This window comes from Crocodylus siamensis, chromosome 3 (assembly GCF_052110815.1).
Source record: "Crocodylus siamensis isolate JL-2025a chromosome 3, ASM5211081v1, whole genome shotgun sequence".
Lineage (NCBI taxonomy): Eukaryota > Metazoa > Chordata > Crocodylia > Crocodylidae > Crocodylus > Crocodylus siamensis.
The window spans coordinates 91,026,563-91,045,639 of NC_143397.1; the positions used below are offsets into that span (position 1 = coordinate 91,026,563).

Consider the following 19,077-nt stretch of genomic DNA (forward strand, 5'->3'; position numbering starts at 1 on the left):
TTCTTCGATGCTCTACTTCAATGTCTCGGATCCGCTCTAGTGTGTCATAAATGGGCGCCCAATCTCATCCGAGCAACATGTCACATTCCAGCCAGGGTGCCACCCCCACCAACAGCTCCCCCTGGTGTTCCATTACCTAGAGCCGGACCCACTGGTGCATGATTTGCTCAGCTTCTCCATGCAGATATGCCACCCTCACAGGACTTGCCTGGCAGTTCCTCCGGGATGTGATGTCAGCCCATACTAACGATTGCACTCAGCCAGAATCCAACGTGGCTTTGACAGGGCAATTTTCTACCCATGTGTTCAGGACCGGGCACCCCCAGATGGTGTTATCGGCTCCCGAGGTGTAGCTACAATCCATAAGCTCACTTGGATCTGCCTCTTTCTGTGTCTCTGTCCCCTCGAGGAATTGTTGGGGCACCATCATTCGCTGAGACCACCCGGGCATTCTCGGGAGAAGTGACCTGTCCTTCCACAATGGAAACAGACTGTGTCCTTCAGATTGCCCCCGGAAAAGGGTTACCTTCGTTCTACTTCTCTAGGGGGTGGAGTCACCTGGATAGTGGTTCACTTCTCCCAGCTGTACCCAGCTTCTGATGCAACGAATGCTTCGACCAGCTTCAAGGCTTCTTCGCAACTGCGAGGGGAGTGCTGATGGACCCAGCACTGAGTTTGTTCCTCCTGATCATTCTGGAACTGTTCCAGCAATATTTGGTCAGCTAAGGCATCCCAGTCATAAACTGTCAACTTATTCAAGAGATCCTGCAAAAGCTGCAACAGAATCCTGGGTCATTGCTCGTCTGGCCCTTTCCTAGCCCAGAACGGCTTCTGATAATGCTTTAGGTTGATCTCGAGCCTATACAGGATCGCTACTTTGACTCGATCATAGTCCTGGGTTTCATCCCAGGGAAGAGCCCAGTAGGCCTCTTGGGCTTTACCAACAACAAGCACCCCCAACTGGCTAGCCCAATACCCTTTGTCTAACCCCATCATAATTGCATAGCACTCAAAGACTTCTAGGTATGCCTCCGAGTCATCCTCCCGGGTCATCTTTGGCATTTTAAATGCAGCCAGACTACAGCATAGCCAGTCTTACTGGCGGTTCATCATTTGCTGCTGGGCTAAGCACATCCAGAGGGGCCATCGCTGCCAGTTGCACTGTGCTATAATCTGTGTCTGCCGGGTCTCCTTAGTGTTTCCCAGCCAATGTACCACTTTGTGCCTGCCTGGCCTCAAGTATGCGTTCGCAAGCTGCCTTGGCACATGCACCTGAAAGTGGCCACGAAGTGGGTGTCACCAACCTTGGAACACGATCGCCCCAGGGGGAAACCCAGAGACTTTCCTGCCACGACTTCGATGATACCTTCAGTGGTGGGCTCCCCTTCAGTGGACTCACTTGGATTGCCTGCAACCCTCAATGGGTCTTCATGGGGCTCCACCTGTCCTATACCCCATCCATGTGCCAGCCTCTAAGATGTCCCTCAATGTTCCCATGGCTCACCCTCCGACATCACCCCTTCCTTTTGGAGTTGCTCGAGGCCACCCAATGGACCTCTGGCTAAGCCCAGTCACTGGTTGAACTCCTGCCTTGGAGTGCTGCCTTCACCCCTGGTCTTACCTCCAGGACTTCTGGAGGCAGTCCTGCCCTTGCCTCAGGGCCTCTCAGGGCTGATCCCCATCAAAAGAGTTACAAGGAAAACCGCATGCAAAAGGACAAAACATAGAAGAAAAAATGTAAAGAAAAGGATTTTGCCCATAATCCAGAGTAGGGTCTGGTCTGTCCCTTTCTGACTCACAGCCCCTTTGGATTATGGTCTTTGTTGTCCCTCGATGTTGTCCAGTGTCCTCGCTCCTGCTAGAGACCTTCTCTGATGCGCCAACTCCATGTCCCTTGCTGCACACCGGCATTGTGAACATTCAGCATGCGAAGCACCCTTGGAGTGCATCCCTTCTGGTGCTCCCCCAGCATCTCCCTGAGTGCAGGCAGCGTCCAAGGATGGTGTAACCTGCTCATGCTGGCTCGAGCCAAAAGTAGGCGCGGCTTACAAACCACATGGCAATTTGGAGCCAGCACGGCATGGCTGTCTCTTCATCTCCTGAAAGGGGTAAATTAACCCTGGTTTCAGGGCTTTTTGCGCACAAGTGAGCTGTCCCATTCCCTGTCTCACCATGGGGGAAGGGGGGAAGGCAGTGTGTCTACCAGTGACTATCCTCCCAGGACACAGGGGTTTTCAACCTTTTTAGTCTAAGTACCCCTGCTATGAAGGCTGCCAGACGTTGGGGGGGTGGGGGGGAGAAGGAGTGGCCCAGGGCCAGACGCTGGGAATGGGGGAGCACACAGACAGATGGCCAGTGTATGTGAGCTTCCCCACCCCACAGAGGGGTGTCACCGCCCTCGGCCTGCCCTGGTCCTGGGTGGTAGCGGTGTTCCATCTCCACCCACCTGCATGTACCACCTAGGACTGGTGCAAGTACCCCAAGGGGTATGCAGACCCCTGGCTGACAACCCCTGCTCCAATAGATATGTTATAGACTAGACAGTGCCTTCTTACATCTTTCATTCACCAAGCAGGAAACCTGGGGATATAAATGACTGGTGTTAAGAAAGAGACTAGGCTTAATAAGGGATGCAGGGAAAAACTTAACCCAAGGAGAAAAAGACCACAAAATTAGCTTTTCAATGGATTAGGTATGAAAACAAAGTTTAACTTTAGTTTTAATAGCCAAGTTATAATGTACATTGTTTTAAGAACAAATATTAAAACTGCTAATGAACATCAAATTTTGTCAAAGCAATTTGTTTTATACATAATTTTATTTCAATATATTACTTTGTTTCATCCTTTTCTTTTTTGGTCTATGACCAAAGATAAATGTGGAATGATGGAGTAAACAGCAAGAAAACACTTCCAGAAACAGCTTACAAAGGGGTTTAAAACACTATGATGAGCAGTTTCAATTTCATTCTTGAATCTTTCTTGGCCTGCATACAACACTTTCCACATTAAATCAGTTAGAAACTAAGATAGATGGCCACACTGAAAACATGCTGGCTTCTGTTAAAATCATGCTGGCAAAAAAACCCAAAAGATTTGCCCAGAATTAGGAAATATAGCCTGGCAAGAACTACTGTGTCTATTTTACAATTCTGACATACAAGTCAATACACATGACACTCTCATCAAATGGTAGTCACAAAAGAAAACACAAAAACACAAAAGAAAGATGTTGTCCTCTTGATAAAAGACACAAAAGTAAGCCCAAAAGTAAATACAATATAAAAAAAAAATAATGCAATATTACAGGTTTCTCAGGAGCTACCATTCTGGAGCCTGGTAACCAAGTTAAACACTGGCATTATTTATTTATACTCTGATAACACCTCAAATCCTCAGGCTAGGCACAAAGAAATAACACACAGGAAAATAACAGTCCTTGCCCAAAAGAGCTTACAATCATAATCAGCAAACGTCACCGTGAAAGATATAAGATATGAATGAAACAGTCGGTTGGCCAGGTCAGGAAGATGTTACGAAAGTAACAGGATGTGTACACTTCTTAGTAATCAGGATTATGTACCAGACTACACATACGCTTTTCTCTGAAAATGTTAACAAATAACCACTGAAAGAAATAGCTGATGAATGAATAGGTGGAAATAAAGGTTTAATTTAACAGAAGGAAATGTTTCAGAGCATTCTACAGAAATGCCTCCTAGAAAGAAAGCAAAGCAAAAAGGAAACGTGCAACACTGAGAAAACCATTTCAATTAACCTTACCTCAGCCTGGCAAAGTGCATGAAGACCCTGTAATACTAAGGCAGCAGGCGTAGCTTGATCAGGCTTTGTGCATTCATTCAGTACCTGGGAAATCGCAGCCAACATATCTGCTCCATGCTGGTAGGGCCTAGAGGAAAATCAACATTATATTATATAACAAGTCTATTTTTTAAAAATCTGCTTGATAGCCCAAAGCTTCTTGACATAAAAAAAAATATTTCCAAGCATATATTTTTCTGCACAGAAATAACTCCTGAGGCAGCAAAGGGCAATCAGCAGAATGCACACCAGCAAATCAGGCAAGGGAACCAAGTAACAGGTGGGGAAGGATATGGGGCTTAGCTTGTGGTATACCTGACAAGAGGTTTGGCTCCCACTGAGTTAGTGGAAGAGAAAGAAACTACAGAGCTAGTGAGAAAGAAAAAAAAAATTTGTTAAAGTTTTGCATCAATAGAGAAAGGATCTGCATTAGGTTTTAAAACAGTACTGATGAGAACTATGTAGCACTTGATGTTCAGATTCAAACAGATTACTTTCTATAAAGTCTGACCTCCTTCATAATACCAGTCACAGAATTTCACCTAGTTACTTCTGTATCAAGTCTAAAATCTTGCATTTGACTAAAGCAGTTGTTCTCAACATTTTTAGACTCAAGGGGAACGTCTACATGTGCCACTAATAGGTAACAATAAACTGTGGGATCTATTGCTCCACCTCCACAGTATATTCCTCCTAGGAAGTTCCCAGGCATCCAGTTTACACATGCACCCAAGAACATCACATTGAACTGAATCAGAGAAGCCCTGGCTGGCAGAGGGCCCAGGGGATCAGCTTGCCAGCCAGGGGCTGCTCCGTCTGAGCTCAATGTGCTGTGAAAGGGCTGGCTAGGGCACAAAGGCTACGCATGAAAAAACTCCACAGCGGGGTAGGACCTATAAATACAAGTCCTAGTCTGCTGTGGAGTTCGTTAGTTTCATGCACCCTAATAGGGGCACACATGTAGACAGGGACATTTACTGTGCAGTTAATTAGGCAACTGCCCAGTAAACATCTTGTGTAGACTCATGGTACCCCTTAGGAAAATATGTTGGCTGTTAGTTTTCACATGTTTTTTGACCACAGAAAAATAACAGACTAATTCTTCTGTTGCAAAGAACTCAGAAAGGGCACAACAGGTGAGAATAGTTTTTAACATGGTGGATTTCTATTTGAAATCCCAGGGTTTACCTTACACATCATGTTTGCATACCTACCAATGATAACATTGCATTGCACCTCACAGCACCCTTGAAATGATTTCAAGACACCCAAGAGTGCTGCATCACCCTAGTTGAGAATCACTGGACAACAGCATACCTTTCAGACAGGTATCCAATCTATATTTAAGACAGCAAGTGACATAAAAATGTATTTGTAGTTGAGTCCAATGGTAAGTTAAGCCACTGAAAGACATCAAAAAAAAAGGTGCGATACGTTCTAATGCACATTCCCAACAATCCTACTTCCTGCTATGCCACATGTGCATAGCAGCAGGCGTGACTGTAGGATTGGGCATCAGATCTCATCATACCATACTGCCAGTGCAAGGGGAGCCTGGGATCACCACAGCTGCACAGGGAAAGACTGGGTCCCCATGCAGCTCATACACACAGGCAAACTCCAGGGTGAGTGTGAAAATAAATAAATAAATAAATGCTGTAGCTTGGTGTTTATATATGCAAGCTAGCAACTAAATTACATTTTTCTTTTTTCTTCCTCAGCAAAATGGTGCAACCAACTTTTAGCACATGGAAACATTTCCACAGTGCAAGTTATTTTGATAAAAATATGTAATTTGCAAATACTATCAAATGAAATATGCATTTCCAAATGTTACTATGGCGACCAAAAAAATCCTTGTATGTAAGAAGCGTCCTGCAGGTATTAAAAAAATCCTTCTTGGGTGTATATTAGGAGGAGGTTGATCATGATACAAGTAGCTATTTCCAATGTTCTTGGTCCAGAAGTCCTCCTACTGCTGCTGCTTCTTTTTCTTCTATAATATCAGCATCACAAGGGGTTGCCCAATCAACATCCTCAAGAAATCAAATATTTCAACCACCTGTATATAAAAGACTCTCCAAATAGCTTCATTTGTAGACAAGATGACACCTGAAGATCAGGGGAAAAAACTGACCAAGCTCTTGCAAGAGCAATATATTCTGTGACGCCGTTGTCAATAACTGAAAATGCATACTGGCAGGAAGCTTTTAAATTACTAAGACCATCATACCGTTTACCCACCAGACACTCTTTGAGCAAGCCTCTTTTAGAATCAGAATATGAATTTGTAACGCAATATGTCCAAGGAAAAATCAACAAAGCACTGTGTCCTGCAGTACTTACTGGATAGACAAATGTGTGGGGAGAAGGAATCATAAAACTTTGTAATAACAACACCTCAACCAGTTTTTTACAGAAGCATTGAAACAAGAGAAAACAGGCATACTGCAAAGTATATCAGTAATAAAATATGTGAAGTTCTACAGAAGATTGAGAGTGGTAAAGTATTTGTTTTGCTGACTGACAAGGCAAGTAACATGAAAGCAGCATAGAAGATCATGGATAAATATCCACATATTATTGCAACAGAATGTGTATTCCATGGGGTAAACTTGCTTCTTAATGACAATGTGAAGTTGGGCACTCTGCAAAACAACTATAGAAGAGCAAGAGAAGTTATAAAACAAGTAAAAGCTACTCATATTGTAGCTGTAGTTTTTAAGAAGCAGCAGGAAGAAAAGAACGTCAGGAATAAAATACTGACACTCAAACTCTGTAGTAAAAATTGGATGGGGTGGAGTGGTGATCTCATTTGAAAGTTTACTAAAAAAAAAAAAAAAAAAGTAGCTCTTCAATAAACAGTAACAGAGGATCTTAAAGTACCCAGAAGTGTAAAGAACACTGTCCTCAATGAGGATGTCTTCTGGGTTCAGCTGCAGAACTCCCTGAAGAGTCTAAAGCCAATTTCTTCAGCAGTTGCTGCATCTGAATCAGACAGTGCACTTTTGTCAGACATTCCTTACCAAATGGCCCAGATAAATCAACTGTTTTTGAGAATCTATGTGCTGCTTGCAAGTACAGAAGAAAGAAAAGTGAAAGACTTTATTAACAGACGGGAAGTATTTTGTTGCCAATCAATTCATGCTGCTGCAAATCTCTTGGATCCAAGATTCAAAGGAAGGCATGTTAGTGAAGACTAACTGCATTTGCACTGGATTACAAAACACTAACACACTTAGGACTTGATGTTGAAAACGTACTTTCAAATGTTGGAGAATACAGAACATCTTCAGGTATTTGGTCCAGGAATGCAGTCTGGGACTCTGCCAAGCATATCCCTCCTGCAACATGGTGGCAAGGCCTTTGCATGACACAACCTCTGACTCCTCTTGCTTCTCGCCTGCTTCAGATTCCTCCATCTTCTGCCGTATGCAAAAGAAACTGATCTATGCTTGGAAATACTCACACCAAATCAAGAAATAAACTAACATGAGACAGAGCAGAGAAGCTGGTCTCAATCCGGACAAACCATCAGTTTTCGGAAGTCCATGAAGATGATAAAAATGAAGGATCAGAAGAAGCAGAAACTGCCAACAATAACAGCTCAAAAATGAGACTGATTAGAAGAAGTTTAATGTAGCAAAACTTGTATTCAATGAGTCTTGGGGTTTTTTCCCCCTTTTTTTCTCAGCCCTTTTTCTAAAAATGAGTGCTTTCTGTATCTGCTTGACACTGTGGAGGAGACTAAGTCCAGAATGCATAATAATTTCCTCTGTTTTACTATATTGTTGATAATTTCTTCTACTTTCAACTTTAATTTTCACCTGCTTCTTATAAACTGGCAAAAACTAAGTGATCCTAGGTTCCTTAGAGTTCAGCAGATGGAGTTCCATTTGTAACAAAAATTAAAAACATTTTTAAAGTAAATGTAATTAATACATTTGTAATTATTGTCTGAATGACCTATACTTTTAAATTTAATAAATATACCAAACATGATCATTTTATGAGCAAACCAAGTGAATTTAGATCTGTAAAGGTTCCTAAGAAAATAAATATAGCATATATTTCAATTTTTCCCCGAAATTGAATTTTTTCAAAAAAAAAAAAAAAAAAAAAAAAAAAAAAAAAAAACCAGGAAAAAAACCTTTTTTTTTTTCCCCCACAGCTTTAAAATTTCTGGGAATTTTACATCTTTGGTCTGGCCAAGTCCCTACTCCTGCTCAGGCTAAAGAGCAGAGGGGTTGGACCAGCTCTGGAGCAGACAGCACAGCTCAGCCCAGGGCTAGAAAGTATGCTGGGATGTTGGGGAACATTGATTTAACTTAAACCAGGAAGGGGTCTGGGACAGAAATTCCATAAACTGATTTGACCTAAATCAGTTAAGTCTGACACTACATTCAACCAGGTTGATCCTAAACCAGTTTCAGCCATTTTGAAACACGTTTATGCGCATTGAGAATTTATGTCCTGTTACAGGTTCAAACCAGTTTATGATCATTTAAGCTGGTTTATGTGTAACCTCTGTCCCTAGCCAACAAAGCAGCTGCACAGACAATGCATAAAGAAGGAATGTTGTGTGCCTTTTTGAAGCAGCCATGACAATACAAAGATGGTGTAGACAAACTAAACGCCTATGACTTAGTGGGGCTGACGGAAACCTGGTGGGACATCCCATGACTGGGCGGTACATATCGAGGGCTATAGATTGTACAGAAAGGACAGGGTGGGGAAAAAGGGGGGAGGGGTTGCACTCTATGTTAAGGAGCAATATACATCAACCCTCATCAAGACAGAATCAAAGGATGAGGAAGTAGAAGGACTGTGGGTTAGGCTAAATGGGGGGCAAGGAGAAAAGGATTTGGTGGTAGGGGTCTGCTACAGACCCCCACATCAAGGGGAAGAAATAGATTTGGGGCTCCTGAGGCAACTCTCGGAGACCATAAAAGCTAAAGAGGCGGTGGTCATGGGGGACCTAAACTACCCGGACATCTGTTGGGAGACACAGACAGCAAAGTCCCACCACTCACGCAGGTTTCTAACCTGTGTACAGGACCTCCACCTGACGCAGGAGGTACATGGTCCCACTAGGGGGAATGCCTTACTGGATCAGGTATTGGCAACGGGGGATGACATAGTAGGGGACCTACAGATCAGTAGCCATCTGGGGGACAGTGATCACCTAAAAATACAATTCAACATAAGGCATCGAGTGGGTAAGGTAACTAGTAGGGTGAACGTGCTGGACTTTAGGAAAGCTGATTTCAGTGAACTCAGGCGATTAGTGAAGGACGCACTACAGAGTAGTAGTTTTGAAATGATGGGAGCCCAAGAAGGGTGGCTGTGCCTTAAGGAAACTATCCTTCGAGCACAAAGCGAGACGATCCCCGTGAGAGGTAAAAGAGGGAAAGGGGCCAGGAGGCTTCCCTGGCTGACCAGAGAAATCCAGGGCAGACTAAGGGCCAAAAGGGGAGCACATAAAAAGTGGAAACAGGGAGAGATCACCAAAGAGGAATATACCTCTTCTGCTCGTGCTTGTAGGGAGGCAGTTAGACAGGCCAAAGCTACCATGGAGCTAAGGATGGCAACCCAAGTAAAAGACAATAAAAAATTGTTTTTTAGATATATAGGGAGTAAAAGGAAGGCCCAGGGAGGAATAGGACCTCTGCTAAATGGACAGAAACAATTGGTGACGGACAGAGGGGACAAGGCTGAACTCCTCAACGAGTTCTTTGCCTCAGTGTTCCTAAGCGAGAGGCATGACAAGTCTCTCACTGGGAGTGTAGGGAGGCAGCAGCAAGGCACCAGACTTCCATGCGTGGACCCTGAGGTGGTGCAGGGCCACTTGGAAGAACTGGATGCCTTTAAGTCGGCAGGCCCGGATGAGCTCCATCCGAGGGTACTGAAGGCACTGGCCGACATCATTGCAGAGCCACTGGCGGGAATATTTGAACGCTCGTGGCGCACGGGTCAAGTCCCGGAGGACTGGAAAAGGGCCAATGTGGTTCCCATTTTCAAGAAGGGGAGGAAGGAGGACCCGGGCAACTATAGGCCAGTTAGTCTCACCTCCATCCTTGGCAAAGTCTTTGAAAAAATTATCAAGGCTCACATTTGTGAGAGCCCGGCAGGGCAAGTTATGCTGAGGGGAAACCAGCATGGGTTCGTGGCAGGCAGATCGTGCCTGACCGATCTAGTCTCTTTTTATGACCAGGTTACAAAACGCCTCGACACAGGAGGAGGGGTGGATGTCGTATACCTGGACTTCAGGAAGGCCTTTGATACGGTATCCCACCCCATACTGGTGAACAAGTTAAGGGGCTGTGACTTGGATGACTGCACAGTCCGGTGGGTGGAGAATTGGCTGGAGGGTCGCACCCAGAGAGTCGTGGTGGATGGGTCGGTTTCGACCTGGAGGGGTGTGGGCAGTGGGGTCCGGCAGGGCTCGGTCCTTGGACCGATACTCTTTAATGTCTTCATCAGCGACTTGGATGAGGGAGTGAAATGTACTCTGTCCAAGTTTGCAGATGACACTAAGCTATGGGGCAAAGTGGACACGCCGGAGGGCAGGGAGCAGCTGCAAGCAGACCTGGACAGGTTAGACAAGTGGGCAGAAAACAACAGAATGCAGTTCAACAAGGAGAAATGCAAAGTGCTGCATCTAGGGAGGAAAAATGTCCAGCACACCTACAGCCTAGGAAATGACCTGCTGGGTGGCACGGAAGTGGAAAGGGATCTTGGAGTCCTAGTGGACTCCAAGATGAACATGAGTCGGCAGTGTGACGAAACCATCAGAAAAGCCAATGGCACTTTATCGTGCATCAGCAGATGCATGACAAATAGGTCCAAGGAGGTGATACTTCCCCTCTATCGGGCGCTGGTCAGACCGCAGCTGGAGTACTGCGTGCAATTCTGGGCGCCGCACTTCACGAAGGATGCGGATAATCTGGAGAGGGTCCAGAGAAGGGCCACTCGTATGGTTAAGGGCCTGCAGGCCAAGCCCTACGAGGAGAGACTAGAGAAACTGGACCTTTTCAGCCTCCGCAAGAGAAGGTTGAGAGGCGACCTGGTGGCTGCCTATAAGTTCGTCAGGGGGGCACAGAAGGGAATTGGTGAGTATTTATTCACCAAGGCCCCCCCGGGGGTTACAAGAAATAATGGCCACAAGCTAGAAGAGAGCAGATTTAGATTGGATATTAGGAGGAACTTCTTCACAGTTCGAGTGGCCAAGGTCTGGAACGGGCTCCCAAGGGAGGTGGTGCTCTCCCCTACCCTGGGGGTCTTCAAGCGAAGGCTAGATGTGTATCTAGCTGGGGTAATATAGGCCCAGCACTCTTTCCTGCTTATGCAGGGGGTCGGACTCGATGATCTATTGAGGTCCCTTCCGACCCTAGCATCTATGAATCTATGAAAACCCTCAGCATGTCAATTGTGTACATTGTTCTTTGCATCCACCAAAATCCCTCTAAACAGTGGTTCCACATCAGCATGTGAATGCAGGAAAAAACAGCAGAATCAGTAATCTAGTTCTTACTTCATGATAAACACCAAGTACACTTTGGAAAATGAGCCAAAATTACAAAATTCTTTTTAAAAAAGATCCTGTGGAATGAAAATTCCTTCTCAAATTTGTTTTGAAAGCATCACTTTAAATAAATAAATAAATAAAATCAATTTATGTTTTTACCATTTGTCTTTTTCATATTTCTACTTTGTTCAGAACAAAGTGTATGCAATGCGTATTATACTTACCAGTTACCAAAATATTGCATCTATTACAGCCATCAAAAAGTACATATCCCACAATTATAACAACAAGCTACTTAGAAACCATTAGCATAACTTTCCTTTAAATATCATTCAGCATCTCTACATTGAAATAGGATGGATAACAAAACATTGGATAATTAACTCTTCTTCTTACCTCTGTCTACATATATCTCGGATGGAAGCAGCTTTAGCAATTAGCTTTTCCCACTGAGCATCCTTGCCAACAGACAACGAGGGCACATCAGACATTGCCATAAACCGCTGCAGTTCTGGGTAAACCCGATCCTAGGGAAAAAAAAAGACTTCTAAAATAATATGTAATTAATTTTCTTTAAATTAATGACAAGATTGTATGCTGCTAAAACCTGTGCACAGCTTCCTAAATGAACATTTACATTGCAAATCATAGTATATTTTTCTTCAGCAGTGGAGATGAATGTTGTGATGTGATGTAAGTGGCTTCTGTGAACAGAATCCACATTGTTTGGCTTTTTCCCATAAACTAAACAGCAAGCTACTACTATACAACCAAATATAAATGATTTATCACTCAACTCTGGTACTTTTGGTGCATTATCCAAAAAGCATAAAAATGTCTTTCACACACAAAATTGTTTCATAATTTCATTCCAAGGCTCAATGAGATGTATAATAGGTTCCATGAAAGGCCAACTTGAGAAGCTGTCAGTACATCAGAATTAATAAGTGTATCACTGACACCATTTGCTTTCCACTGCTAATAATTAGGCCCTAGCATAAACAATTATCCAAAGCCTTCTCTAGTTAGAGGAAGCATGTTAAAATAGTTTCTACAGCAATTTATCTTATACTGCACAATTTTTCTAACCTGCATCTCCCATAAAGATGTCATCAGGCGTAAAGAAATAGCTCTAAGGTTTGGTGTGTTCCCCAGAACCTGTATTACACGTAGAATTTGAGCTACACAAATCTGAAAGAGATTTTTTAGGACATGGTTATGTTAATATCCTTGAACAAGAAGGTGTCTATAAATCTTCACTTTCTGTGAATATCAGAAATAGATAATTAAGCCTCCTGCAGTGTCAGGAAGAAACAGTCATTTTCTGATCAATTTTAAGTTCATACTGATTTTAAAGGACATTTGCTTTGGATGCATAAATACAATAATGATATAATGTTGATAGCTGAAACACAATGCATACTTCATCCTTTAAAACAAATGTCAGATCCCATCATAAATATTAAACATGCTATGCAGACCCTTACCAATAATTTAAAATTATGAGCAAGTGTTATATATATATATATATATATTTCTGCATCTGCTATTCCATGCAATTTAACTGACTAGTTACAGTTACACTTGTTTCATTAAAAAATATTTCAAAGGAAGTTGAATTTCTCTTCATACTGACCTTATGCACACCCAGAGTAGGTAAAGCATACAAAATATCACGATACAGCACAGGCTCCAGTGGCCTTCCCAGTTTAAACATCAAAACTGGGATTAGATTTGGGACCTAGAAATACATGGAAAGTATTCATCCAAAAGCATTTACTGCTGGTATCAAGGAAACCAGATGTTATTGACATGGTAAATGGCCTACGGGAAGACCAGCAATGAACCCACTAGAACAGCCAACACATCACTCTTGTTGCTTTAAAATTTGTACTCATGAAAGAGGGAGGAATAAAAAAACCTGACATCTCAGAAGACTCATTTATAGCTTTCTTTTCTCCTCTCAGTTGTTTTCTTGGAATTGACATATCCTTTAAAGCTACCTACAATCACTGGGGAAAATCTATTACAATTTTTATAATAAATATTTTATTAATGTAAGAAATGAAGTAATATGAACCAAAATAAAGTGACAAGCAACACTAACATTGCAATTTTCAGCACAAATTTCAAAGAATTTTAGAAAGATTGATCAAATAATCAGTAACAGATTATCCTTACTCCATGGACAGGAAAACTGAATCACCAAAGGTTAAAAGGGACATGCTCACAGTCATAAAATATAAAAATCAGTGAAAGAAATTGAAGCCATGTCCTTTTTTTAATTCCCAGTCACATGTTCTAACCCTGGGCAATGCTACTTGTATATAGCACATAACTTCCAAAATGAAAGCTCAGCTGAATTATGTCAGAAGATTTGTTGCAATAGCTTAACACTTCACACTGTTCAAGCCTGAAAACCTAATGACTGCCTCAGAGTATTTGCAATATTTCATATAGCTATTTATCTAAAATAAATGTATGCATATTAACATTTTACTGGTTTCATAATAATAAATAGAAATTTTCAGTGTCATTTTAATATGCAAAAAAATGTAATGTTTTCTCACTGTCTGCTTACAATAAAATTGTTTCAACCCCTTGAACATTTACAAAGTTCTCACTTTCTTCTGAATTTAATTTCCATAATTAATTTTAGACATTCTGAAAAGAGCAGACAGGCAAAGAAGATCCCCAAGAACAATTCACATTCCATGTCGGTGAAGAAAGAATTCAAATGCAGATTCACCATTACACTAGAATTCTAATACCACTGTTACAATTATCACCATATAGTATTAATTTAGATGATTATTTATCGAATTTTTAATAGACAATAGCATTTTTCTAATGTATTGCCACCACAAAATGAAACAGATGGAAATGGCATGTTATTTAACTCCCAGTTTGTTTTTCTTTTAGCTATTGTTTTCACAAAATTATACCATCACACAAATGAATCTCTCATTTAAATTAATGTATCAAAGGATCCTGTCATTCTCTTACAGAAGTAAAGCATGCTAGAAAATTCAGTATTTATGTGAATATGCTTATTTCCACATCCTCTAGATTTTATACAATTATTTTCATTATGCTGTCAGCCAGGTCTGCAGAGGTCTCCATTTCAGTCATAGGATTTGCTTCTTGAGTAGATCTCTTAAGTGTTTTTCTATTATCTTAAACTATTGTAAATTTAGAACTTATTCAAAGAGCACAAGATTGGGCAATTTTGTGTGGCTTTGAAAGAGGAGGATAAATTCAAAAGAAATCCCATACTTATTTGCCATGACTAGACTGGCTCATATAAGAGACAGAGGCCATCAGCCTAAATCCCTCAAAACAGCTGTAAGCCAAATAGATCCCAAACCTCTTTGAAAAATTCAGCACAGTGTAGACAACCTTTCCTACACGTGTAAGAAGTAGTACTTTTGACCATTACTGTAGGATTCCACAGTAGCTTTCTCCCAGTAACCCATACATACAATGGTATGTCTTAACCTCAGACCCAAACATGAATATCTTGTATTTAAAAGCTTGGTCATCTCAGCTGTGCAGTTGGTTCAACAAAAGATACCCTAAGAAATCCTTGCCTCTTGCATAATTCCTGGACCACCACAGCCATAGCTCACTCTAATGCAGCTTAACCTGAAAACATGTAGAAGATCCCTTTCTATCTCACAAAAATAACTTATCTAGTAATAGGAAGGCAATTTCTTTTAAGTGAGCTTTGGGATTTTCACAACCACCAGATTGCAAATTTCCATGTGCAATGTTTAAACAGGATCCCAAACAGGACCTCATCTTATTTTGCAAATCATCATTATAGCTCCATAATGGATTAAATTAAAAGTCCAGATAGGAACTTCTACACATTTGTTAAGTCTGAAGGATAGATCCAAATTCCAAAATTTGCATCTGGGAATCACGTACCATATTTATAAAATAAACTTAAGTTTGAAAAACAATTCTTATAGGCTTTCTTTTCCTTTTTTTAAACCCCTAGTGCAGGGGTTTTCAACCTTTTTTAGTAAGTGTACCCCCAGCAGTCGAATGCAGAGCTGGGGAGTGGGGGGGGGGGGGGGGAAGAGGGCAGGTGGCACACAGCTGGACCTACACAGCCCACAGAGGGACACTGCTGCCCTCGGCCCTCCACCGCCTCTGGGAGGCAGCAGTGACTCTGGGAGTCGCCTGGTTGACGACCCCTGACCTAGTGAAAAAAGTTCTTTAAAGTAAAAAGATTCTCTCCCTACCAATTTTTTGGAGAAGGGACTCATGTGAGCATAAGATTGTAACAGGCCTCTTGGGCCACTAAGTCTAGTTCCCCACTTTCACAGGCTATCATTAACCTAAGGAATCTGTCACTTCAAGCCTTCCCCTGAAACAAAAAGGAATAACACCACCAAGATCACCCTAAAATCTGAGATAGATAAAAGCACTGTAAATGCCCTACAACCACATAAGGAAGTAGACAGTTAATACATGCTAGACGATCTGAGAAAAAGGACCATGGTGCCTCATACTACAAAGGAAGACCCCCTATGTACCAATCCAACATAGTAAAATTTCCTTTGCAACACAAAATTCCATTGTCAGTATGACCATAAGTGAAAGAGTGAAACCATCCAGCCAGGAACCTCCGAGAAACAAAACACCAGGACATCTCATTTTAAAAAGTCGCCAGCCTTAGCTGCAGCCAACATCTTAAGGCCTGAGAGGAAGGTTGGGGGAAAAAAGAACACCCAAAAAACAAAACTTGCAGAAACCAGTGGCTTTTGTGGGAAGAAAAAGTTCCTTCCTGACACTCCTTGACAACCAGAAAAGCCCCGACATCTGGGATTACCAGATCTCCCTCATATTACACTGCTACTTTGTTAACCTAACCTATAGACAGCAATTATATGATTCTACATCACAAAAACAAATGGTGTGTCAGAACACCCTGTCCTATCATACCATCCCTTCCATAAATTTATCCAGTTCAATGTTAAAAGAGAATCAGGTTCCTTGTCCCTACTAGTGTGTGTGTGTGTGTGTGTGCGCGCATGTGCGCGTGTAATATAGATTTCTGATCATTAGAAATCTTTTTCCAATTTCCAATCTAAATTTATCATAATCAGTTTCTACTCATTTGACCTTGTGCCCATGCTGTTTTTCAGCCTAGAACACTCTTCACTCTCCTAAATACTCACCCCATGTATATCTTTGAATAGAGTGATCATGTCCCATCTCAAACTCCATTTTATTAAGCTAAACAAGCTAAGCCATGCTAAGCGTGGGCAGGATCCAGCCTGCCAACTGATTTTTATCCTGCCCAAGACCAGACTCCTTCTCTCAAGCACTGTGGGAGATGCAGGGTAAAAAGTAGCCATGTTCATCCAATACCAGTGGAGCTAGGCAGGTGGGCAGGGCTGCTTCCACTAAACATCCCCAATGGTGCCAGCAGAGGTCAGAGCTGGAGCCTGAGCATGGCTTCTCCAGCCTCTGCCCCCAGGGGAAGAAGCTTGACTGCAGGCCTCCATGCTGTCCTGTCCCATCACACCCTGCCATCAAAGCTCCTGGGAGCCTGGGATCAGGGTATGTGCGTGCACACTCCAGGAGTCCTAATGGCAGGGCAGGATAGCACAGAGGTCAGCGGCCAGATTCCATTCCCCGTGGGTAGAGGCAGGACCCAGCTGGGAGCAGCCCCTGTGCAGCACCCCCCTGGCCTCCATCAACCAGCACTGTGCAGCCACACAGCACCTCTCCCCCTCACCCCCAGCAGCTGCCCAGGCTGTCTACCTGAAGTACCAGGTAACTGGCGGGTTGCCCCTATTCATCCTGGGGATCAGAAACTCATGAGCCACAGCTGGTGCCAGGGTAGGGGGAGCCCTACATTCATCAGTTTGGCCCAGCCAGGCCATGCGCTCCAGTAGCTGAAAGGGGTGTACTAAGGACATAGGTGGACAAGGTTCTTTGGTTAAATTGGATATCTTTTACTAGACCAACTCAAATTTTGGTCACAGGAACCGACTACCCTGATGCACAGAAAGACTATGGCAGAAGAATAGCTTAGCTTAGTGGGAAACACTTTAGTGAGCTAAAACAGAAAAAAAGATTGGACAAAACTAAGAAGTATTGCTTGGGCATGCCGGGATGAAATCAGGAAGGTTGAAGTGCAATTGAAGCTGCAGCTAGCAAGGGACATGAAGAGTAACTAAAAGAGTTTCTACAAGTCTGTCAGCAACAAAAGATGATCAGGAAAAGTATGGGTCTCTTACTAAATGGGGGAGGCGATCAAGTGACAGTTGATGTGGAAAAGACTGAAGTACTCATTGCCTTTTTTACCTCAGTCTTAACAGGAAAGGACAGCTCCCAGGCTACTGCACTTGACAGCAGTTTGGGGAGGAGGTAAGCAGCTGACAGTGGTGAAAGAACAGGTTAGGGCAGGGGAGAGGAGGGCCATTATTTCAGCTGGAGAGCCACTTAATGACTTTTGGGAACATATGGAACATATGCCCCTCCCCTCCATTCTCCTCCCTACCCCCAGAACCTGGCCAGAGCTGTCGTTCACCAGGAGTCCCAAAGCTCAGCTGTGGACCCAGACAGGGACTTCCATCTCAGCAGGCGGACAGCAGTGTTAGCTGCAGGTGCAACCAGCAGGTTCTGGGGCCCTGATGCAGAACCTCCTGGCTGTGTCACAACTGATGCCACCACCCGCCTCCTGCACTGGAAGCTCTGCCAAGGTCAACAGCTGATGCTGCCACATCAAGAGCTGATGTTGCTGGGTGAAAGCAGTCCTGCCTGTCTGCTCAGCATCACATACCAGCCAGAGCTGCAAGCTGCCTGAGAGACAGAGCCAATGAGTTGGTGGCTATTCACCCCCAGACTGGATCAAATCTGTCACTGGGCTGTATTTTGCCCAAACCTGAGTTAGGGACCGTTTAGAAAAAGCAAGCTGGATGCATCCATGGGGCTGAATGCAATGCAGCTGACGGTGTTGAGGGAGTCGGCTGATGTGACTGCAGAAAATCTTTGAAAATCTGTGGACATGGGGTGAGGTCCTGGATGACTGGAAAAGGGAAAATGTAGCGCTCATCATTAAGAAAGGGAAAAAGGAGGTTCCACGGAACTGCAAACTAGTCAGCCTCATCTCAGTCCCTGGAAAAATCATGGTGCAGATCCTCAAGGAATCCATTTCTAAGCCCTTGGGGGAGAAGAAGGTGATCAGAAACAGTCAGTCAGCAAGGGTTCACCAAGGGCAAGTCATGCCTGACAAACCCAATTGCCTTCTATAATGAGATAACTGGCTCAGTGGATGTGGGGAAAGATATACAGTAGGCAAAATATACATTGACTTTAGCAAAACTTTATACAGTCTCCCACATGTGGTTGGATGAATGGACTGTAAGGTGGATAGAAAACTGGCTGGATCCCAAGCTCAGAGGGTAGTTATCAATGGCTTAGTGTCTAGTTGGCAGCTGGGGTGCCCCAGGCAAGTGGGGATGGTCCTGGTGTACAAGAAGCCCCTTCTTGCCTGCACCCCTCCCCACCCATTTTGTGCATTTCTTTTTCCTTCTAAGTATTGGCAGAGACTTAGCCCATTCATTGCATAGGTGTGGCAAGGCTTGGAGTAAGCCAGAAAGCTGAAGTGACTTTCTGAAGGAGAAACCTACAAACTACATCTACATATCAATTGAGCTAAGTGTCAATAAAGAAAACAAAAGAATGAAAGTCTCCACTTCAAAGCAA

General features: G+C 43.2%; 1 protein-coding gene across 4 annotated transcripts in view; it reads right to left on the reverse strand.

Moving 5' to 3' along the window:
- The window catches only part of FOCAD (focadhesin), a 257,789-nt gene that overhangs the window by 118,412 nt on the left and 120,300 nt on the right, over positions 1-19,077 (reverse strand). For all 4 annotated transcript variants that reach the window (XM_090038791.1, XM_090038793.1, XM_090038792.1 and 1 more), the window contains 4 exons: positions 12,986-13,090; positions 12,439-12,540; positions 11,746-11,876; positions 3,783-3,909 (listed from right to left, as the gene is read on the reverse strand). In XM_090038791.1, coding sequence (XP_089894917.1) covers positions 3,783-3,909; positions 11,746-11,876; positions 12,439-12,540; positions 12,986-13,090 — 465 coding nt within the window. The remainder of the gene's footprint in view (positions 1-3,782; positions 3,910-11,745; positions 11,877-12,438; positions 12,541-12,985; positions 13,091-19,077) is intronic.